We start from the raw sequence: 23,579 nt of genomic DNA, 5'->3' as shown, positions 1-23,579 counted from the left end.
CTCCTCTGCTTCTTTATGTTCATAGAAATATGGCTTGTGCAAAATTTAAGGACTATAGCATAGTCCATATTTTAGCAAAGGTAAAATTAATATAGGGACTCATACAGCACCCTGTGGGCTGTCTTTGCTTCAAATGGTCTCATTCAAGTAGGTCAGCAGCATGGTTTTAATGTGAAACATCTCTCACGGGCTTGTGTGGTTGAACATTTGGTCTCCACCTGACTCTGCTGCCCTGGGAGGCCATGGAGCCTTTGGGAACAAGGCTTTCCATGGAGGAAACAGGTCTGGGGTGGGCTGTAAGGTCTGTAGCCCAGCCCTACTCTCTACCCTTTCTTTGTTCCCTGGTCTATAGAGACATGAGCCAGCAGCCTGATGCTCTGGCCCTCAGAGGCTATAGTTGCTCCCACCACCACGCCTTCCTGCTCTGATGAGCTACACTTCTGAACTGTGTCCCAGAACAAGTCCTTTCTCTCCTCTCAGGTAGTTGGCCATGGCTGTGAGAAACGGACTACGCAGTCAAGCTCAGACACAGTAGTCCTTTACTTGGGACTCGGGTCCTACACCCCAATCTGCTTCGGAGTTCACATGAGAGGGAGGGCTGGGGAGCGAGAGTGAGGGTGAGAGCAGTCAAAATCTTTTAGACTCAATCTTGAAAGTGGCAACTCTTTTCTCAGAAATAAGTCTTGCTGTGCAGTTCACTCGTAGAGAGCCATATACAAGTGCACGCTGGAGCCAATTTAGAAGGCCGTCTCCTACCACATGCTAGCATGCAACATGATACGCCACCTTGCAACATTATAATTACACACACTATCTTTCCTTTCACTCTTAACAAGTGTTCAAGTTCATGGAGACACCACATACAAGGTAAACTCTCAGAGAGCTGGAGGCATGGCTCAGGGTTGAGAGCATTGGCTGCTCTTGAAAAAGACGTAGGTTCTGCTCCCAGAACCCACTGGGCAGCTAGCAACCATGGGCACTGCTGTTCCAGAGGATACAACACCATCATTTCATCTGTGCAAGCGCCAGGCGTGCACGCGGTGGCACACAGACATACACACAAGCAGAACTCCATACACAGTAATGAAAATAAATAAGTCCTTTTTAAAAATAAACAGAGTGCTGAATGAGTGGGCGTGTGGAAGCTTCCGGAACAGTATTTAAGTGCTAAGGATATTTTCTATACAGGCAATTGTTCCTACCCACCTAAGTTTTGTCTTGGTGGCTTTCTCTTGGTACAGACTGCAGCTGTGAATGAGCCGAAATGATAAATTAGGACTCTTATACACAATGTTTTCTTTCTGGGTTGACATCCATTTAATTCTGCAATCAAGAACATAGTTAATATGAGCAAATTTGGGGGGGTATTTTTTTTTTTAATTTAAGTGTACGGAACTGGTAGGCATGAGAGAGAGTGTCAGAGACAAGAGGCAATCCTAACTTGGACGGAAACAAAGCTTTGTCTGCTGGTATCTTGCTCTGCATGGGAAATCCCACTGCACAAAGCACCAAGACCTCAGTGGATGAGCCAAGGCTTGCCCCTGTGTGGAGGAAGGGTCTTGTGGGGCCAATCGGAACAGAGCAGTGAGGTTTGACAAATGGACCTGTAGCCCCCGTTGTATATTTCCCATTAGAATCCTACTTGGGTCTTCAGCTATGTGAACAGAATGGCGTCCACAGAGACCCCTGCGCTGGGAGTCACTGGCTGATTTAACACAGCATGGCAGGAGGAAGAGGTTAATATCCTTGTTGTAATGGGTAGACTTTCTTTATTTTCCTCTCCCGAACCTACTGTTTTAGAGGCACTGCCATGACCTTTGTTCCCTGCGTCTGTTAAAGCAGATGCCCAACCCTTCTGGTCTATCTAAACTCAGAAGGGCACTCCTGCAGCAGTGTACCAACCCTCCAGGTTTGTCTCCACAGATATTACCCAATATGCTCACCAGCCAGCGCGGTGATCATCCCCGTGGCATTGAGTTTCCCCCATTGTGCACTGCCGTACCTCCTCCCACAGAGCACACCAACCATCCCTGCTGGCTTTTCGTTTCCCACTAAGCACTGTGCCCCTTTCCACCAGATCCACTGTGTCCACTAAGCACAGCTTCTCTATCGTCCTGGCACTGCCATACCCCCAAGGCCCACTGACCTTGCCAGACTCTATGCTGCTTCCCTGGCACCATCCTAAACTTCACAGTGCCTCGTCTCAGAGGACACCTTTCTCCTGGACACTCATCTCCTCCCACCACCACAGAGTCCTCTGGGTACCGCCAGCTCTTCAGTTGGTATCAGTGACACCTTCACTGATAACTTGGATCCTGAAGCCACGATGGTGTGAAAACTGTTGGCGCCTGGTGCCACTGCTACAGGTCATTGATGCCTGGAGGAGCTAGCTCATCTCTGGAAATAATACAGGATTGGATTGCCAATGAAATACAAGAATTGTCAGTACATAAAATTAAAGCTGGGAATGCATGAGCTGCCGAAGCATTTGAAAATAAAGTCAGAGGGGCCAAGGGCAGATCATGCGCAGAAGCAGGCAGAAGAAAGAATGACGTGAGAAACAGGAACCCCCCGAGTGCAGCACCGTGAAGGATGGCAGAGATTTGAAGGGATTTTGTTTTGTTGGTTTTGGTTTTTCGAGATAGGGTTTCTCTGTGTAGCCCTGGCTGTCCTAGACTCACGTTGTAGACCAGGCTGTGAGCCTCTGCCTCCGGAGTGCTGGGATTAAAGGTGTCAGGCACCAAGCCCGCCCGGCTGTTGTTTTGGTTTTTTATACTAAGTTTCTCTGTGTAGTCCTGGCTGTCCTGTAACTTACTACACAGCCCAGGCTGGCCTCAAACTCAGAGATCCATCTGTCTCTGCTGGAATTAAAGGAGTGTGCTACAACTGGTCAGCCAGAGATTTGATCTTTTTAAATGTTTATACATAGTATATAAATGTTTACCTTATATAAATGCAGGTTTATTGAAGGCAGCTCTTGGCCACCAAGCAGGGGGAGGGAGGGAGAGGGACAGACACAGAAAGAGACAGAGACAGAGAGACACAGAGAGACAGAAACAGAGAGAGAAAGAAGAAAGAGGAAGAAGAGGAGAGATACAGAAAGAGAGAGGAGAGTGAGAGGAGAGGACAGAGCCAGCGATTTGATCTTGATCTCGGATAACCACTTCCTTTCTATTCTACAGCAAGAACTGAAGATGCTACTATACTTGAAGAAAAGCCTTAGAGTGGTGGCCTGGCAACTCTGCAGTCTAACCCACTCTCACCCACTTGCTCTGTAGTCCTTGGGGGAATCACTTCACTTCCTAGCCCTGGGTCTCTCTTTCCTCATCTAGAAGGAATGTTGGAGCAGATTGTTAGTCAAGCCTGTCAGCCTTGCAGTTTCATCAATTACACACAGGAAGTTGATAGTGTTTGCCATCCCAGCCACTCGCAGCCTTCCTTCAGTATTCCCACAGTCCTGACACAGATGTTTAGTGACCTTACAGACTGACAGGAGGCCTAGGACATACCTTCCTAGAAATAAAGCGTACATTTCAAAAGGCAAATACTTCTGAGCTTCACTGTGGGACTGTGTTTGGCTACTCATCACAGGGAAAGCTTCCCTGCTCCCCAGCCAGACGCCCTTTGTGTACTCTGCATACTTTGTAGGAAAATGGGGGATGAGGGGGGGGACTGCTGACGAGGCTCCAGCAGGCTGGAGCAGCTTCAAGTTCTGCCTCTGGGCTCCCCCTACATCATTTCCTGGGTACCCCTTTTCAGCTCTTCGGCTCCCGGGCTGCCATACCCCATGGTCCCTGAAAGGGGTGCTCGGATCTCCAGGCTGTGCTGCTAGCCTCGCTACACCTCTAGATAGCAACACCTCAGAACTCAGCGTGGCTAAGGTTAAATTTCCACAGCCCTGGAACCTGAGATCAGACACCAGGAGAAACTGAGAAGCTGAAACCACAGAGAAAGCAGTGGTGCCTGAGGCCTCAGATACACCTGCTGACAGGGAACTCACCCTGTGGGAGGCGTGTTTAACTGGAGCTAGTTTGTGAGCTCCTTTGGTGCTATCTTTGTGGCAACATTGTATAAATTAGCCATTCCTCCTCCAGGCAGGAAGCTTTATATGGTCTGACACTGCCCGTGGGGGACCAGAACTAGAAGTCCCACCCCTTTAGTTAGTATACCTTTAGTTAAGGAAAGTTGTTTTGTTTAGAGTTCAAGACTCTGTAAACCCCTTAGGGCATGAGTTAATTGGGCACCTCTCCCACACCTCTCAATGGTCAAACTGAAAGTTCCAGCCTCTAACTGTCACACCTCTAGCCCCTCAGTGGGACTTCCCGCATATTTATGCTAATTTTAAGTGAAAAGAACAAAACCCACCAATCCCGAAGCTTCCCCTCAAACTCAGGACTTGAAATCCCACCAATCCTCAGTCTGGAAATTTCTAGCTCTGCCACACCCCCCCAAAAAACCCCACCCTATATAAAGGTTGTGTTTGCGGAGTTCTTTGTTGTCTCCTTCTGGGAGCAGAGGCAGCCACTCTTAGAATCATCCTCCAAATCGCTTTTAAGGGATTTACTGCCTGGTGTGACTCTCTCATTGGAAGAGGAGGAGGAGGGGGAGGAGGAGGAGGAGGAGGAGGAGGAGGAGGAGGGAGAGATGGAAGAAAGAAGAAATGAAGGAGCAGGGCTTAGGCTCCTAAGCTCCTCAGCTCCTCTGAGGTTGGGGAAACCCTCCCTTGGGAGCCGCAGTGTCCTGCTGAGGAGCCCTCCTCCCAGTGGTTCCTGGGCTCCCATGTCTCAGGATGCGCTTCTGTTTCCTGGACACCTTCCCACCCAATCAGGAAGGCAAGCCAACACTATATTCATCCTGACTGTATTCAATCCTCACATTATCACAGACTGAGAAGTTCCTAAACTGGAGACCTGAATACTCATGGCAAATTATAGCATTTATTGAAAAAAAGATTCTTTTTCTTATAGGGAGATGAATTTAGAGACTTCTATAACTTAGTATCTATAGGCATGATTTCCTATAAACATTTTCACACTTTTGTTATATGTAAGAAAAATGTTTCTTTGTCTTGCTGCAAGATAATGTTATGACTGAGGCTGGTTAATCACATATTTTCTGGTGATTTGGATAAGGATGGCCCCATAGCCTCATATATTTGAATGTTTAGTCACTGGAGAATGACACTACTGGAAAGGATTAGAAGCATTAGAAAGCGTGGCCTTGTGTGAGAAAATGTGTCAATGGTTTTAGGATTCAAGCGTTGAGGTTTTAAAAGCCCACTCCAGGCCCAGCGTTTTCCTCTCGGCCTGTGGGTCAGGATGCAGCTCTCAGCTCTTTCTCCAGCACCATGGACTCTGTCATGTTCCCTGCCATGATGGTAACAGACTAAGCCTCTAAAACTGTGAGCCAGTCCTCGGGTAAGCACTTCCTTTAATAATAGTTGCAAAAGCTCACCGTGTTTCTTCACAGCAATAGAACAGCGAACATTTATTAATATGAGAGCAATCTTAATTTGTTTTACATTCTAGTTAATTTATCACCCTTATGCAAAAATAATAAGAATGCTGTTATACTAAGCAAAAACTGTCTAGACTTGTCATTACTTTTATTAATTAAATTATCACCTTATATTTTCTTGGTCTTGTAATCTCTCCTTTATTCCAATCTTTGTTGTACTCACTGTAAAAAAAAAAAAAAAAAAAGAATACTGGCCCACTTAATAAAATTGTAGATAATTTATTTTAAAAAGTAATTTATTTATTTATTTTTACTTCTGGGCTCAGATTAGGCAGAGCTATGAGTCTTAAAGATAAACGAGCTACACCTTTTCCCTTAGCTTTACTGAAGTGTAATTGGCATACCACAACCTACGCAGGAGTAAGGTGTATAATTTGAGACATCTTCACATTACATTCAAGTCTGTGAAATCACCAACTAAGACAGCGAACATAGCTAGCACCCTAAACTGCTTCTTCCTACCCCTTTGAAGGTTTCAAGCACCAGTGCTTGAGTCTGAACCAAGGCTTAACGCATGCCAGGCAGGTGGTCTACCACTGAGTTAGCCACCTCTAGTCCCATTCTCTCGCTGTAGCATTTCCCGCCTGACACCATTCTCCAGAGACATCTGATCTTGTCACTAAAAATTCCTTTGGGGAGAGGGAACATTCTGTAGAACTTTTCTGAAGGTCTGTCTTCTTTCAGCCTAAGTATTTCAAGTCCATCCACATCAGTGTCAACCATGTATTCTTTATTATTGCTGGGTAATAATCCGATTGTGTGGCTTTATTTCAGTTGTTTCCATTACCTGTTGCCATGTGTCCTAGGGGTTCTGTTGCTGTGAAGAAACATCATGACCACAGAAACCCTTACAAAGGAAAACAGTTAATTCTGGGCGATGTACAGTTCAGAGATTTAGTCCATAATAGTCATGGTAGGAAGCATGATGGCACACAGACAGACATGGTGCTGGTGAGGTAGCTGAGAGTTCTCCATCTGGGTCAGCAGGCAGCAGGAAAAGAGAGTGACACTGGGCGTGGCTTGAGCATCTGAAACCTCAAAGGCCACCCCTAGCCATAGCTTCTCCAGCAAGGCCACACCTCTTAATAGTGATACTCCCTATGGGCCTATGGGGAGCATTCTCATTCATACCACAAGAGGCACCTGACATTGGTGTACCCGTCTTTGTGTGCACTTGTGCACCTGACATTGGTGTACCCGTCTTTGTGTGCACTTGTGCTAGAAGCAGGGTGGCTGGATTGAGTGCTTAGATTTTAAAGAGATAGCCACAATTTCTTTCCACAATGTATAATTTTACGTCCCCATTAGATAAGCCAACATCTTCCCAGTTGTTCAGTATCCTTGTCAACACTTAATAGAGTCCTTTCAATTTTACACTTGTGGTGTTGTTGCATTGATACTTCATTTTCCTTCTAATTTATGTGCCCTTAATGAGTAAAGATGTCAAACATCATTTCGTGTGCTTATTTGCTATCTATAAATCTAGAGAGCTCATCCAGGCTTTGACCATGTAAAATATTTGGGCTGTTTTTTTGTTTGTTTGTTTGTTTGTTTTTTGTTTTTGAGGTGTAAGAATTGTTTATGTATTCTAATTAGAAGTCCTTCGTTAAGTACATTTTGCTTTTTCCAGGTCTGTGGCTTGCCTCGTCATTTTTGTTTTTTTAAAGTTACTTTATTTTGCTGATTTTTATGCACATGAGTCTTTTGCCTGCATGTGTATGTGCCAGCAGCCTGGAGCCACAGAAACCTCCAAAGCCAGCAGCTGGGGTGGAGCTCCGTCTCCAGGCAACGCCGAGGGCGTGGCCTTGCGTCACTGAGGTGCGACTGGGACGCCGCCGCGCCGCTGCCGCCTAGCGGGTTTAGCTAAGTAGCAGCAGAGGCGGCGTCGCCGGCGCGGGGAGAGCGATGCCTTAGACCGGGTGAGCCTTGCAGCGCCGCCCCTCGCCTTGTCCCTTTCCAGCCGCTCCGTGGTCCTGGGACAGGGAGCGGAGGCCCAGGCAGCACCAGGCTGTGGATCCGGGCTGCGGGGAAGCTAGGCCGCCCTGGTCAGGGAGGGCCTCGGCTGCGGGCGTGGGGCACCGGCTCGCATGGGCGGGCGAATGCTCAGGGTCCGCTTTCGGCTTGTGCTGGGAAGAGGTTTCCGACCTGCTCAGGCTGGTTTGAATCTTGGCGCTGGCGCCAAGAGCAGTTTTGCTGTTGGTTAGCAGAGCAGGTGCGCCAAGGAGGGGCCGAGGGGCGGCGGCCGCGGCGGGAGAGTGGCCACGGGGCAAGGCTTCTAGGCCTTGTAACATATGCCAACCCTCCTTCTAAACCCTCCCTGGCAGTGCATGTGGGCCTTGGCTTGTCACACTAATTGCTACCTTGAGAACCGACCTTTAAAAATGTTTCCTTGCTAATCATAATTGTAGGGTAAGTTGCCTTCGGTGTGCAGTTTCATTACAAATTGTGGGTTTACTATTGTTGGAATTTGTCTCCGCCTACCTATTGAATAAACGGCAGTGTGCCTTCATAGCCTGACCCAGCCCTGTTCCCCATGTCCTTCTACTGGCATATATGTGACTGCAGTGACACTCCCAGTGGCTGTTCATCCTATGTCTCCAACGAAGTTTACCTTTTCCACGCCCTCGTGCCCATTCTTGCCATAAAATGAAGTTTATCCCTCTGACGCGCGAGCTGGCTACTGTCCATAGTCCTGGCAGCTGTCTTTGAGAAGTGATGCCTCCTGAATTCAGAACTCTCAGAAATAGCGTGGACTTTAAAAAAACAAACAAACAAACAAACAAACAAACAAAAAAACAAAAAAAACCTTTCATGCTGGCTGGTTTCAGTTTCTGTATATTATCCTCTTTGGCATGATTGTGGTTTTCAAAAATATGTTGTCTTGGTCATTTGACATACAGGAACAGTATATATAAGGGAAAATACATGTGTTGTATTTGATCTCGTTTGGTTCTTTGGATACGTCTACATTCTCTTAAGTAAAGGAAATTTATTTCTCTTTCTAAAAAAGGCAGAGAAGGCTCAAGGAGAGTTTATACAAATCTAGTATATTTTTTTTCTAAGTGGTAAACACACCGGTGCTGTTAGAACTTCAGCAAGTACCCAGGACTCTATTTGTTTGTAGGTTTTCAGTTTGTTTGTTTGTTTCAAAAGAGAGATTTCTTTAGTTTTATCTTTTCCTCCTTAAGACCTTTGACCCCAGAACAGGAATTATAGATTTTATACTGATTCTGGGCAGCCTAATCTTTGGGCTATTAGATCTGTATTAATTTCAATAGCTGATACTTCCTGTAAATTTAGAGTTTGTGTAAACAATGAATAATAAATTGTTTCCTTCCGGACCCAGTTATAGGACTTAGTATTTTTTTTTTTTTTTACTAAGATTGGAGATGTAACAAAATTTAACGACCTTCAAAGGTGTGTAGAAATCCTTGTCAGCTAGTCATCCTGTGTGTGGGGATGCCACGTGCACAGCAGAAGTCAACCTGGGCTGGTTAGACTACACCTTCTGGCCAACAAGTTCCAGGGTTTCTCCCATCTCTGCCTTCCCAGCACTAAGATCACAGGCATAACAGCCACGGCAGTATCTTCATGTAGGTTTGATCGTCTCAGTTTCCCTCCACGTCTTTTCTGAATGGCTTACCATTTAAATTTTCAGGGGGCTCCAGTGTGTGAGAATTATTGGTGATGCAGTTGTTACATTCTTATAAGGAACATTTGCACAACAACAACTCATTTGTTAGAAAAAGAAGTGATGGACTGTATGTGCCGCCCACTGGAGAATGTGGCATTTTGGGAATCCTTGATGTTCCTGTGATTTCAGACTAACAGCTCTTGTTTAGAAAGTCCTGCAGCCGCTGTTGGGAAGTGCACTGAAGGGCCCTCAGCCACAAGCTCTTTGAGGAAGCTTGACCACAGACTTGTCTTTTACTGAAATTTATTGCTCGTGGTTTGCAAATTATGTCTGTAAGCAGTACGACTGTAACATGATTTCCAGAGAGATACTTTGTTGTGAAGGTTTTCCAATATGTCCATACGTGTATGTGTGTGTGTGTGTGTGTGTGTGTGTGTGTGTGTGTGTGTGTGTGTATGTGTATATATATAGAGAGAGGGCGGTGGGGGGGGAGAGGGAGGGTTTCTCTATGTAGCCTTGCCTGTCCTGGACTCGATTTGTAGACCAGGCAGGTCTTAACTGACAGCAATCTGCCTGCCTCTGTCTCCCTGAGTGCTGGGGTTACCGTGCCCAGCTACCGTAAATATATTAACTTCTACTTTATGTTAATGTGGGTGACTGAGCTAATCAAAGAATCCTAGATGAATGATAAAATATTTTTACTGTATTCACTAGGGAAATATTATATATATATATTATATATATATATTATATATATATATATTTTAACTCTCCAGAAGCAAAGCCTGTGTGTCCTGGAGACCTCATGGGGGAAGTGAGGGATTTAATTGAATGGTACGTGCTGTGATGGTGATAGATCAAGGAGGGTTACTGAAAAGGTTGTGGCTGGTGACTGCAGGGTGGCGTCAGCAGACTGCTCTTGTGGGTACTCATGTCAGTGGCTCTATATTACACATAGATAATTGTCATATTACACTGGTGATGAAGTTGGTTAATATTGGTTAAATGCAGGGTCCTGCCTCCTTCCATGCCCTCAGGTAGGCATGGAGTCAGTGATTCAGTTTCCTGGATATTAAGTGCAGTTACAGAAAAATAATATGCTGCCTCATACTATAAACCTTGTCATTCGAAGTTAGGGTACCAGTGAGACAATGCAACATTTTCTAATTCAAGAAATAACGAAGGCCTCTTTTCAGATAGGTTTTGATGAGCAGCGCAGGGTATCAAAATATGACATTTTGTGTAAGAAGTCTTTTAAGGTACAAAGACGTTTTGAAATAGCAGGTAAAAGAAATGTGCTGGAGCCTTTTTTTTTTTTTCCTTCCTTAAAGAGGAAAATGATGCAATTGTGTAAACGTGCCTGCCTTTTACCAGGGGAAGAGGAAATGCATCTTACAGTCAGAGGGGGTCTTAGGGCCGAGAGAAGTCAGGACAAACTTTCCTAAGGAACTCATTTCTAGCTTCTGCCCCACAGTTAGCTGCCCTGGCCCCAACCCCACGGTCTTGTCATCTTTTACTGGACTATGCTTTGGGTCCTAATTAGGGTCTTATTTTTCTTGTAAGGACTTCCCTACACTGTGTCTAGTTTTCTCCTGTTTCTTTTAGTTAATCTTGGGAACAGCTGGAGACCCCAAGGCAGGGGTGGGGGGCGACCATTGCCTCCCTACAAATTCTGCTTCCGCTCTCATGAGCTCCCTTAAGTCTTGAGACCATTTCAGAAGCTGAGTTTTCTCTGTTAAGTAATGTGGATGGGGTTGGAGGTCTCGGGCTGGCTGACTAGCGTCTATTTATTAAGCTGGTACCGCAAAGCTGGAGGACATTAAGCCTCATTTGGAGAGCGAGATGTTAGGTTAGAGCAGTGGCTCTCAACTTCCCCAGTGCTCTGACCCTTAACTACAGTTCCTTATGTTGTGGTGACCCCCAACCATTTGTTGCTACTTCATAACTGTAATTTTGCTACTGTTATGAATTGTAATGGGAATATCTGTGTTTCCTAATGGTCTTCAGGGATAGCAACCCACAGGTTGAGAATCACTGAGTTAAAGGTTAGGGCCTCCAGTTTGCACCTGGGAAATTCTCTATTGCACTCATTAGATGAACTTGCAATCTTTTTCATGTTACGTCATCGAAAGGCTCACGCGTATTTCAGCAGCCCTTTCCATTGCTGTGTTTTAGGTCATTCTTCCAGTAAGTTAGGCCCTCCCCTCTGTACTTATTAGCAAATCTGCTAAGCATGTAAAAAAAAACTCACTTCCTCTTCCATGTGATAGCTCCTCAAATATTACAACAGGCTATTGTGCTGCCTGAGTCATTACCTGTCTGTCCTCAGGCACAGCCAGCCGACTGGTTTCTGTTTCTAGACCTGTGACTTGAACACGTTCTAATTTATTGGTGCCCTTGTAAAGGTGTGGCTGCCCTGAGCTTAGTAAAAACCTCCTGTGTGGTCAGCCCCGTTGTATAACAGAGAGGAAGGCTCCTTGCTGTAGACGTCTGCTTCTAGCAGGAGGTTAGGATTATTTTGGCATCGTTGCTATACCTGTTGTACTGTTATTTAAGTCTAAAACCTCAAGACGTCTCTATTTTTGTGCTGCTTTAAAGCACATCTCAGCCTTTTGGAACACATGGAGAGTTACCTGCTGTGTCCATAGACTTAGCATGTCACTGCGTCAAGAGTTACCTGCTCTGTCTATAGACTTAGCATGTCACTGCGTCAAGAGTTACCTGCTCTGTCTATAGACTTAGCATGTCACTGCGTCAAGAGTTACCTGCTCTGTCTATAGACTTAGCATGTCACTGCGTCAAGAGTTACCTGCTCTGTCCATAGACTTAGCATGTCACTGCGTCAAGAGTTACCTGCTCTGTCCATAGACTTAGCATGTCACTGCGTCAAGAGTTACCTGCTCTGTCCATAGACTTAGCATGTCACTGCGTCAAGAGTTACCTGCTCTGTCTATAGACTTAGCATGTCACTGCGTCAAGAGTTACCTGCTGTGTCCATAGACTTAGCATGTCACTGCGTCAAGAGTTACCTGCTGTGTCCATAGACTTAGCATGTCACTGCGTCAAGAGTTACCTGCTCTGTCTATAGACTTAGCATGTCACTGCGTCAAGAGTTACCTGCTGTGTCCATAGACTTAGCATGTCACTGGGTCTTATCCAGGAGATCCAGTTAATTCGTTCTAGTCTTGGTCAGCCAGATTGGGCAAGCGTTCCTAATCTTGTCTTCCAGTTACCAGAAAAAAATCTTTGGCAGGGATTTCCCTCCTCCTCCTCCTCCTCCTCCTCCTCCTCTTCTTCTTCTTCTTCTTCTTTCTTCTTCTTCTTTTCTTTTTGGTTTTTTGAGACAGTCTCTCTCTGTGTGTAGTCTTGGCTGTCCTGAACTCGCTTTATAGACCAGGCTGGCCTCGAACTCACATTGATCCACCTGCTCACCACTCTTCTTGATAGGAATTTACTCTAATGCCACACCCTCCTTTTCACATTATAAATTGTTTTGTTTAACATTTTTTTCCTCAGGTTTTGGGAATTTAGGAATTTTGTTTGGAAACTGTTCTTGCTTAGAATAAAATGAAGCTCACTACTATTGTGTTTCGAGATGTCAGTAGTGTGTGCCACCAAGGAATCACTGTGGTTCCTCTCTGAATATAGTTGATATGAATCTGTTATACTTGGACATATTTAAAATGTAATCTTTTACCTTCAAAGATTATGTTTTAGAAGTCTGGGTTTTCCTTTTTTATTTTTCCTCAAATATGATATTTATTAGTTCAGATCCAAAATGGTAATGGAATTTTTTAAAAAGTATAATTGTACTTTTACTTATTTAAAGTAACTTTTGTTTTTTTGGGGGGGGTTTTTGTTTTTTGTTTTTTGGGTTTTTTTTGGTTTTGTTTGTTTTTTTTTTTTTTTTATTTCCAGACAGGGGTTCTCTGTGTAGCCTTGGCTGTCCTAGACTTGCATTGTAGACCAGGCTGGCCTCGAACTCACAGGGATCCACCTGCCTCTGCCTCCCCAGTGCTGGGATTAAAGGCGTGCGCCACCACTGCCAGGCATTTAAAGTAACTTTTAAAAACCCTCAGAGAATATATTAAATTTTAATACTGAAAATAATACATATTTATGGTTATATACTTTAAAGATTTATTTGTCCCATGTTTGTGTGTGTGTGTGTGTGTGTGTGTGTGTGTGTGTGTGTGTGTGTGTGTTTGTGTGTGTGTTTAATGGCTTTTGTTTTGGTAGTTAGGGACCCATCATTCTTCCAATATTGGAAGTGAATCATTTAGCTGTATGATTCTGAAAAAACACATTTTTACTTTTAAAACTATGGTTAAATAAGTTATGTTTCAGATTCATTTGAGCTGACAGAACCCTCTTCAGGTGCTTGTAGTATTCTTTGCTTTTTGAGGGGTGAGTGTGCTGCATAGTTTTATGTCAACTTGGGACAAGCTGAAGTCACCTGAGAAGAGGGAGCCTCAGTTGAGAAGTTACTTCCGTAAGATGGGGCTGTAGGCAGGTCTGTAGGTCATCTTCTTACAGTGGTCAGTGGAGGAGGGCTCAGCCCACTGTGGGTGGGGTCACCCCTAGGCTGCTGGTCAGAAAAGCAGGGTGAGCAAGCCATGATCAAGCCACTAAGCAGCCTCCTCCATGGCCTCTGCACCAGCTCCTGCCTCCAGCTTCCTGTCCTGTTTGAGTTCCTGTCCTGACCTCCTTCAGTGATGAACCATGGTATGGAAGTGTGAGCCACGTAAAGCCTTTCTTCCCCAAGTTTTCTTGGTCATGGTGTTTCACCACAGCAATAGTGACCCTAACTAGGACAGTGAATAAATTAGTATTTTTTTATATTTATGTAAAATAACTTTTGCATTATATTTAACAGAAACTATGTGAAGCAAAACTCTTTCTGAGTTCTGAAGACATCGTTTCACCATGGGACAGCAACTTTCGGATCAGACGCAGTTGGTTATTAACAAGTTACCAGAAAAAGTAGCAAAACACGTCACCTTGGTTCGAGAAAGTGGCTCCTTGACTTATGAAGAGTTTCTTGGGAGAGTGGCTGAACTCAATGATGTGTAAGGCTTGCTCATCTTTATTCTATTTGCTGTTCTGGGCCTCCATTTGTCATGACTGTGTAGGAGGTAACCACACGCACTGATGGTAAGAATGGGTTCTTCAGCATAAATTAGTACTACACAGACTGTCTGCTCTAGGTCGCTATTTTAAAATGTGGGGGGCATGGGAGGACCTTGAAATGAAGTTCAGAACACAGACAGCAGGTACAGCGAAGCAATTCTCTGTTGTGCTGCAGCTCAGCAGTCGTGTGCTAAGAGGCAGTCATTGACTCTTGTGTGAGAGCACTTAAAGTGGGCATAAACAGAAGAGAATTTGCCAGTTAGTCACTAAAGGAAAGCCTTGGGCAGTCAAAAGCACCTCTGTGTGCCAGTGTGGTGGCCGCTTGTTTGTCCACTGAAGAACGTGTGCAGTGATGGGTCACTTTTAAGTCTGCCTAACTCTGCTGAGTGAGTCTCTAAGATAGACTGTAAATGTCTCCACTTGAATGCAGTCTGTCTGTATAGACTTCACCTCAGTTTTTGTGCTGTTCTCTATAGAAGCTTTTAAAATACAGAGGCTCTTTCCCCTTGAATGGCCTCAGACCCTTGTGCTTTCTCAATACTGCTGGTTTGTTCCCCTGTGGCAGATGGATGGGTGACACTTTTTTTCTTAAATCTTCCTCTGGTACCACCCACTTCTACCTCTTTAGTCTGTATCAGTCTTCTGTCTCTTGGAGTTTAATTAAAACTTGTTTTGGTTTTTCGAGATAGGGTTTCTCTGTGGAGCCTTGGCTGTACTGGACTCACTTTGTAGACCAGGCTGGCCTCGAACTCAGTGATCTGCCTGCCTCTGCCTCCCGAGTGCTGGGATTAAAGGCGTGTGCACCATGCCCAGCTTAAATGACATCTTTTAAAAATGTTTTTATTTTATTTTATGTGTATGAGTTTTTGTCTGCAGGTATGCTTGTGCACCACATGCATGCTTTATTTTATGTGTATGAGTTTTTGTCTGCAGGTATGCTTGCGCACCACATGCATGCTTTATTTTATGTGTATGAGCTTTTGTCTGCAGGTATGCTTGCGCACCACATGCATGCTTTATTTTATGTGTATGGGTTTTTGTCTGCAGGTATGCTTGCGCACCACATGCATGCTTTATTTTATGTGTATGAGTTTTTGTCTGCAGGTATGCTTGCGCACCACATGCATGCTTTATTTTATGTGTATGAGTTTTTGTCTGCAGGTATGCTTGCGCACCACATGCATGCTTTATTTTATGTGTATGGGTTTTTGTCTGCAGGTATGCTTGTGCACCACATGCATGCTTTATTTTATGTGTATGAGTTTTTGTCTGCAGGTATGCTTGTGCACCACATGCATGCTTTATTTTATGTGTATGGGTTTTTGTCTGCAGGTATGCTTGCGCACCACATGCATGCTTTATTTTATGTGTATGGGTTTTTGTCTGCAGGTATGCTTGCGCACCACATGCATGCTTTATTTTATGTGTATGGGTTTTTGTCTGCAGGTATGCTTGCGCACCACATGCATGCTTTATTTTATGTGTATGAGTTTTTGTCTGCAGGTATGCTTGCGCACCACATGCATGCTTTATTTTATGTGTATGAGTTTTTGTCTGCAGGTATGCTTGCGCACCACATGCATGCTTTATTTTATGTGTATGAGCTTTTGTCTGCAGGTATGCTTGCGCACCACATGCATGCTTTATTTTATGTGTATGGGTTTTTGTCTGCAGGTATGCTTGCGCACCACATGCATGCTTTATTTTATGTGTATGGGTTTTTGTCTGCAGGTATGCTTGTGCACCACATGCATGCTTTATTTTATGTGTATGGGTTTTTGTCTGCAGGTATGCTTGCGCACCACATGCATGCTTGCTGTCTGCAGAAGCCAGAAGAGGGCACCGGATCCCCTGGGACTAGAGTTACAGGCCGTCGTGGGCTGTCCTGTGGGTGCTGGGAACTGAACCCTGTTGTCTGGAGGAGCAGTCAGTGCTTTTAACCACCTCTTTTCAGCCCCCTTACGTGATACCTTAAAGGTTCTCTCTAGTCCCTTCAGTGTAACCAGTGATCACTGAGCACATCCTGTGCACAAAGCACTGTGCACAGGGTTTGAGCGTTTGGACTGGTTAGTCAAATCCTGATGCCGTCCTCCTGTGTCTGAGTTGGAAGTTCCTTCCATTATCCTACATTCTCATTCAGTCACCTCAAAGCCAGCGCCACTCCCGACAACTTTGTAGTAGTATGGTCACTATTAATAGCTTGCAGGGAGAGGCTGGAGAGATGGCTCAGGGCTTAAGAGCACTGGCTGCTCTTCCAGAGGTCCTGAGTTCAATTCCCAGCAAGCACATGGTGGCTCACAGCCATCTATAACGAGACCTGGTGCCCTCTTCTGCCGTACAGGCACACATGCAGTACAGAGCACTGTATAAGTAGCTTGCAGTGATATGTCTGTACCTGTTCCAGAGGCATTTATGACGTAAGGTACGTACTGACACTATGAAACATGTTAGGTAAGAAGATCATACTCTCCCGATGAACATAGTGTCTGTTATTACCACTCAGTTATGAAAGCTAAAGGGCAGTCTTATGACTTTATCAGGACCTGCTTCCTTTTAGGAACACTGGATTTTACTTATTAAAAATAGGAAAATGGCTTGTTTCTGAGCTCGTATTTGTAAGGAACAAAATAGGATTGAGAATTTAGTAGTATCAGAATATGATACCTTATTTTTGGTTCAACTTTTTAAAAAAAGTTTCATTCATTCGTTTGTTTGTTTGTTTGTTTGTTTGTGGGGCAGTGCACCTGTTGAGTCACAAGACAACTTGAAGGAATCTGTTCTCTTCCACCATGCGTGTCCCAGAGATTGAACTTAGGTGGTCAGGCCTGATGGCCAGAACCGTGCTCTAAGCACTGCGCCACCCTCCAGTGCAGGGCTCCAACTCTCAGGAAGGGAACTCAGTAACACTTGCCATCCCTCGGATTTATATATGTAAACGGAGACTATTTGACGAAGTTTTGCTTATTGACTTTTAGGGGGAAAAATAAACTGTGTCCTATGATATCACCCGCATGCTAATTATTAGGTAACAGTAAAAATATATTCCTTTTACTTATTTGGCACAGGATATTTAAGTAGGTTTGAGGGGTTTTATTTTATTTTTGGTGAGCTTCTTTTTCTGTTTTGTTGTTGTTTTAATGGTGTTGAGAATCAGACCCAAGCTCTCGCTGGTAGCAATGCACTAAGCAATACCAGCAGTGTAGCTTGAAACTCATTTCCATGGCTACGGTTGATCATTTCATAAGTGCCATGCTCTCTGCTGTCTACCAACCATGAAGACAAACCTGCAGAGGTACGGCTTGGCATCCAGGGAACAACTGGAAGCTGGCATGGCTGAGTTAACCCCTTGGCGGGCTTTACTGACTAAGGCCGGTTGCTCTTGTAACCACTTCATGAGGAAAGAGCAGTAAAGCTATACTTAATATCACAAACTATGTTTTACTTGGCTGAGCCTAAAATTAGTATAAATATACCAAGAGGTACATTAACGTGGTTATGTAAACAGGACTCAACCAAGAACAGAACCATGTGTATTTGGTCAGCACTTGTGTAAATTAAGCCAGCAAACTTTTACTTAAAGTACCAGGTTTCTTGGGCAGCGTTTGTTGGTGTTAATTGTTATTACTACTTGTTTTCTTTTATGCAGGAACTCATGCAGCCCAGGCTGGCCTCAAGCTCTCCGTGACCTCCCGATCCTCCCTGCTTCCCTCTCCCAAGTGCTGAGACCACAGACTAGTGTCACCATGCCAAGCTTTGGACTCATTTTTTTCTAATATCTTTTAGACACTCAAAGACCATTGGGGGTGTGTGTGTGTGTGTGTGTGTGTGTGTGTGTGTGTGTGTGTGTGTGTGTGTGTGTGTGTGTGTGTATGTATATTTTGAGATGAGTATTCCACAGAGCTTTTGACTTCAAAAACTAAGTGTGTTTTCAAAACATTCTCTGTTTCTGTGCTATAGGAACCTACTTTTTACAATCACTTATGCTGTCTGTTTTTATTCCCTTCCCTGTTGCAAAGTGTTTCTTGAGTCTGATTTCAAAGCTCTGTTACTTTTCCTAAAAATAGCAATTGTGCTTGCTTTTTTTTCAGAACTGCTAAGGTAGCTGCTGGCCAGGAAAAACATCTTCTCTTTGAGGTTCATCCTGGGTCCGATTCCTCTGCCTTTTGGAAAGTGGTTGTACGGGTGGTCTGTACCAAGGTAGGATTGGTATACTGTTTTGGTTTAGAGTCACATTTAATAATGTAACAGATTTTGTAAATATATGTTATTGATTTGTTAGTCTTATAGAGCTTAGAGGTGTGTGTGTGTGTTAGTTATGTGTTAGTCTATATGTGCATGCGTACATCATGGCTAAGGCCCGAGGTCGACGTCAGGAGTCTACGTCTCTGTTGATCTTCACCTTCTGTTTTAAGACACGGCCTTTTGCTGGCCCTGAAGCTCACTTGCTGTTTGGCTAGACTGGCAGGCCAGAACCCCACCCCATGCCCAGGATCCCCTCCGCTCTGCTCCTCCAGCATGGAGCGCTTACATACCCACACCATTGTCCCCAGATTGTCTGCAGTACTGAGTAGCTGAGCTCAGGTCTTCATTCATGCCTGTGTGGTTGACACTTTACTGAGTCGCCTCCTCAGCCCCTAAAGCATCATTTGATACTGTTGTTGCCACCAAGGTGTTTGAATCTCACTGTTGTTTAATTGCCAAGTCACAGAGAGTATTGTGGTTGGAGGAAGTGGCAGTAAACTTATTCCGACCTTCCCTCTGTCTTTTGAGGCTGTAGCTAGCTGTGGAGCCCTCAGAGCACACCAGAGTTAGCTCTGCGATGCCTTAAAAACTGGCTATTTCAGGAAACTCCTTCTTTTGAGACCATTGGATTGCATCCACATAAAAACACTCCGTCAGAGAGGCTGTGTGACTGTGAGGGGTGGAGTGGACCTTTTGTCAGGGAGGTACTGTCTTGTAGTTGAGTTTTTGTATTTTAAATAACTGCTAAAAATATCTTGGCAGCTGCTGCCGAGTATTAGAAAGCTTCCTGTCCCAGTACGCTAATTAGGATAGCCGTTCTTAGCCACAGGCCTTTAAGGGGAAATGAGTTTTATTAGCTCTCTTTCAGTCCCAACCTCTCTTCTAAAAGGTAAGATAAGCCATATGAGCCATAACTTACACAGTTATGAATGCCCTGGGGTTCACTCCCAACCAGTGACACTCTCCATGGTGAGTCACTTGACAGTCTGAAATACATTCGATAGAAGGGAATGCTCTGTTTGTGGACATGGGTGGAGTCTGCTCCTGCAGGGTAAAGGGCAGTCTTCAGAGTTATTTACCTCAGAAGATGAGGTCACTGGATTTCATTCATTTAAAAGGGAAACACAACTTTTAATGATGTGTATATGTGTGTAACATTAGAATAAATGGTACAGTATACTGCAGGTAAATGTAAGTGAGCTACAGACCCCAGACTGCCTTGATAATCTGTCTCGTTTCCCTAGTGGATTGTCAGTTTTATCTCTGCTGTGTTTTACTTCCAGTTTGTTCAAGCAGAAATGTGAGCAATTACACCAGGAACTAAGAATTCAGGCAAATGCATGTCCTTAAGGAAACTGTTTACAGTTCAGGCCCTGTCCCTTCTGCCATAGGCTCTGCTAATCTCCACCCTCCATATTCCCGTCTATGCTGCTGTGAAATGGCTTTTCAGAAGCACAGCTCTCTGCAGCTCTCTGTCCTGCTTAACACTCCACGTCCTCATTGCCTACCACCCCCTCGCTCCTGTATGTGATGCCCATGCCCCTACCCCCCTCGCTCCTGTATGCGGTGCCCATGCCCCCTACCCCCCTCGCTCATGTATGCGGTGCCCATGCCCCCTACCCCCTCGCTCCTGTATGTGATGCCCATGCCCCTACCCCCCTCGCTCCTGTATGCGGTGCCCATGCCCCCTACCCCCCTCGCTCCTGTATGCTGTGCCCATGCCCCTACCCCCCTCGCTCCTGTATGCGGTGCCCATGCCCCTACCCCCCTCGCTCCTGTATGCGATGCCCCCTACCCCCCTCGCTCCTGTATGCGGTGCCCATGCCCCCTACCCCCTCGCTCCTGTATGCGATGCCCCCTACCCCCCTCGCTCCTGTATGCGGTGCCCATGCCCCCTACCCCCCTCGCTCCTGTATGCTGTGCCCATGCCCCTACCCCCCTCGCTCCTGTATGCGGTGCCCATGCCCCTACCCCCCTCGCTCCTGTATGCGATGCCCCCTACCCCCCTCGCTCCTGTATGCGGTGCCCATGCCCCCTACCCCCTCGCTCCTGTATGCGATGCCCCCTACCCCCCTCGCTCCTGTATGCGGTGCCCATGCCCCCTACCCCCTCGCTCCTGTATGCGATGCCCCCTACCCCCCTCGCTCCTGTATGCGGTGCCCATGCCCCCTACCCCCCTCGCTCCTGTATGCGGTGCCCATGCCCCCTACCCCCTCGCTCCTGTATGCGATGCCCCCTACCCCCCTCGCTCCTGTATGCGGTGCCCATGCCCCCTACCCCCTCGCTCCTGTATGCGATGCCCCCTACCCCCCTCGCTCCTGTATGCGGTGCCCATGCCCCCTACCCCCTCGCTCCTGTATGCGATGCCCCATACCCCCCTCGCTCCTGTATGCGGTGCCCATGCCCCCTACCCCCTCGCTCCTGTATGCGATGCCCCCTACCCCCCTCGCTCCTGTATGCGGTGCCCATGCCCCCTACCCCCTCGCTCCTGTATGCGATGCCCCCTACCCCCCTCGCTCCTGTATGCGATGCCCATGCCCCCTACCCCCCTCGCTCCTGTATGCGGTGCCCATGCCCCCTACCCCCTCGCTCCTGTATGCGGTGCCCATGCTCCCTACCCCCCTCGCTCCTGTATGCGGTGCCCATGTCCCCTACCCCCCTCGCTCCTGTATGCGGTGCCCATGCCCCCTACCCCCCTCGCTCCTGTATGCGGTGCCCATGCCCCCTACCCCCCTCGCTCCTGTATGCGGTGCCCATGCCCCCTACCCCCTCGCTCCTGTATGCGGTGCCCATGCCCCCTACCCCCTCGCTCCTGTATGCGGTGCCCATGCCCCCTACCCCCCTCGCTCCTGTATGCGGTGCCCATGCCCCCTACCCCCCTCGCTCCTGTATGCGGTGCCCATGCCCCCTACCCCCCTCGCTCCTGTATGCGGTGCCCATGCCCCCTACCCCCTCGCTCCTGTATGCGGTGCCCATGCTCCCTACCCCCCTCGCTCCTGTATGCGGTGCCCATGTCCCCTACCCCCCTCGCTCCTGTATGCGGTGCCCATGCCCCCTACCCCCCTCGCTCCTGTATGCGATGCCCATGCCCCCTACCCCCCTCGCTCCTGTATGCGGTGCCCATGCCCCCTACCCCCTCGCTCCTGTATGCGGTGCCCATGCTCCCTACCCCCCTCGCTCCTGTATGCGGTGCCCATGTCCCCTACCCCCCTCGCTCCTGTATGCGGTGCCCATGCCCCCTACCCCCCTCGCTCCTGTATGCAATGCCCATGCCCCCTACCCCCCTCGCTCCTGTATGCGGTGCCCATGCCCCCTACCCCCCTCGCTCCTGTATGCGATGCCCATGGCCCCTACCCCCCTCCTGTATGCAGTGCCCATGCCCCCTACCCCCCTCGCTCCTGTATGCGGTGCCCATGCCCCCTACCCCCCTCGCTCCTGTATGCGGTGCCCATGCCCCCTACCCCCTCGCTCCTGTATGCGATGCCCCCTACCCCCCTCGCTCCTGTATGCGGTGCCCATGCCCCCTACCCCCTCGCTCCTGTATGCGATGCCCCCTACCCCCCTCGCTCCTGTATGCGGTGCCCATGCCCCCTACCCCCTCGCTCCTGTATGCGATGCCCCCTACCCCCCTCGCTCCTGTATGCGGTGCCCATGCCCCCTACCCCCCTCGCTCCTGTATGCGGTGCCCATGCCCCCTACCCCCCTCGCTCCTGTATGCGGTGCCCATGCCCCCTACCCCCCTTGCTCCTGTATGCGATGCCCATGGCCCCTACCCCCCTCCTGTATGCAGTGCCCATGCCCCCTACCCCCCTCGCTCCTGTATGCGGTGCCCATGCCCCCTACCCCCCTCGCTCCTGTATGCGGTGCCCATGCCCCCTAACCCCCTCGCTCCTGTATGCAATGCCCATGCCCCCTACCCCCTCGCTCCTGTATGCGGTGCCCATGCCCCCTACCCCCCTCGCTCCTGTATGCGGTGCCCATGTCCCCTACCCCCCTCGCTCCTGTATGCGGTGCCCATGCCCCCTACCCCCCTCGCTCCTGTATGCAATGCCCATGGCCCCTACCCCCCTCGCTCCTGTATGCGGTGCCCATGCCCCCTACCCCCCTCGCTCCTGTATGCGATGCCCATGCCCCCTACCCCCCTCGCTCCTGTATGCGATGCCCATGGCCCCTACCCCCCTCCTGTATGCAGTGCCCATGCCCCCTACCCCCCTCGCTCCTGTATGCAATGCCCATGCCCCCTACCCCCCTCGCTCCTGTATGCGGTGCCCATGCCCCTACCCCCCTCGCTCCTGTATGCGATGCCCATGGCCCCTACCCCCCTCCTGTATGCAGTGCCCATGCCCCCTACCCCCCTCGCTCCTGTATGCGGTGCCCATGCCCCTTACCCCCCTCGCTCCTGTATGCGATGCCCATGGCCCCTACCCCCCTCCTGTATGCAGTGCCCATGCCCCCTACCCCCCTCGCTCCTGTATGCGGTGCCCATGCCCCCTACCCCCCTCGCTCCTGTATGCAATGCCCATGCCCCCTACCCCCCTCGCTCCTGTATGCGGTGCCCATGGCCCCTACCCCCCTCGCTCCTGTATGCGGTGCCCATGCCCCCTACCCCCCTCGCTCCTGTATGCGATGCCCATGGCCCCTACCCCCCTCGCTCCTGTATGCGGTGCCCATGCCCCCTACCCCCCTCGCTCCTGTATGCGATGCCCATGCCCCCTACCCCCCTCGCTCCTGTATGCGGTGCCCATGCCCCTTACCCCCCTCGCTCCTGTATGCGATGCCCATGGCCCCTACCCCCCTCGCTCCTGTATGCGGTGCCCATGGCCCCTACCCCCCTCGCTCCTGTATGTGATGCCCATGCCCCCTACCCCCCTCGCTCCTGTATGCGGTGCCCATGCCCCTTACCCCCCTCGCTCCTGTATGCGATGCCCATGGCCCCTACCCCCCTCGCTCCTGTATGCGGTGCCCATGGCCCCTACCCCCCTCGCTCCTGTATGCGGTGCCCATGCCCCCTACCCCCCTCGCTCCTGTATGCAGTGCCCATGCCCCCTACCCCCCT

At 48.1% G+C, this 23,579-nt stretch overlaps 1 protein-coding gene across 3 annotated transcripts in view; it reads left to right on the top strand.

The window, feature by feature from the left end:
• Positions 1-7,316: 7,316 nt before the first annotated feature.
• The window catches only part of RNF141 (ring finger protein 141), a 34,823-nt gene continuing 18,560 nt past the window's right edge, over positions 7,317-23,579 (top strand). For 2 of the 3 annotated variants that reach the window (XM_084768428.1, XM_084768430.1), the window contains exons 1-3: positions 7,317-7,436; positions 14,028-14,220; positions 18,370-18,478. In XM_084768428.1, the coding sequence (XP_084624554.1) occupies positions 14,078-14,220; positions 18,370-18,478 (252 nt within the window). In that variant the 5' untranslated portion in view covers positions 7,317-7,436; positions 14,028-14,077. Of the gene's footprint in view, positions 7,437-7,617; positions 7,730-14,027; positions 14,221-18,369; positions 18,479-23,579 lie in introns of those variants that run through there. The other variant, XM_084768429.1, reaches the window with a different exon arrangement.

Source organism: Acomys minous (assembly GCF_964271855.1).
Source record: "Acomys minous genome assembly, chromosome: 2".
In the NCBI taxonomy this organism is placed as follows: Eukaryota; Metazoa; Chordata; class Mammalia; order Rodentia; family Muridae; genus Acomys; species Acomys minous.
This window is presented reverse-complemented; position numbering and strand designations above follow the sequence as displayed.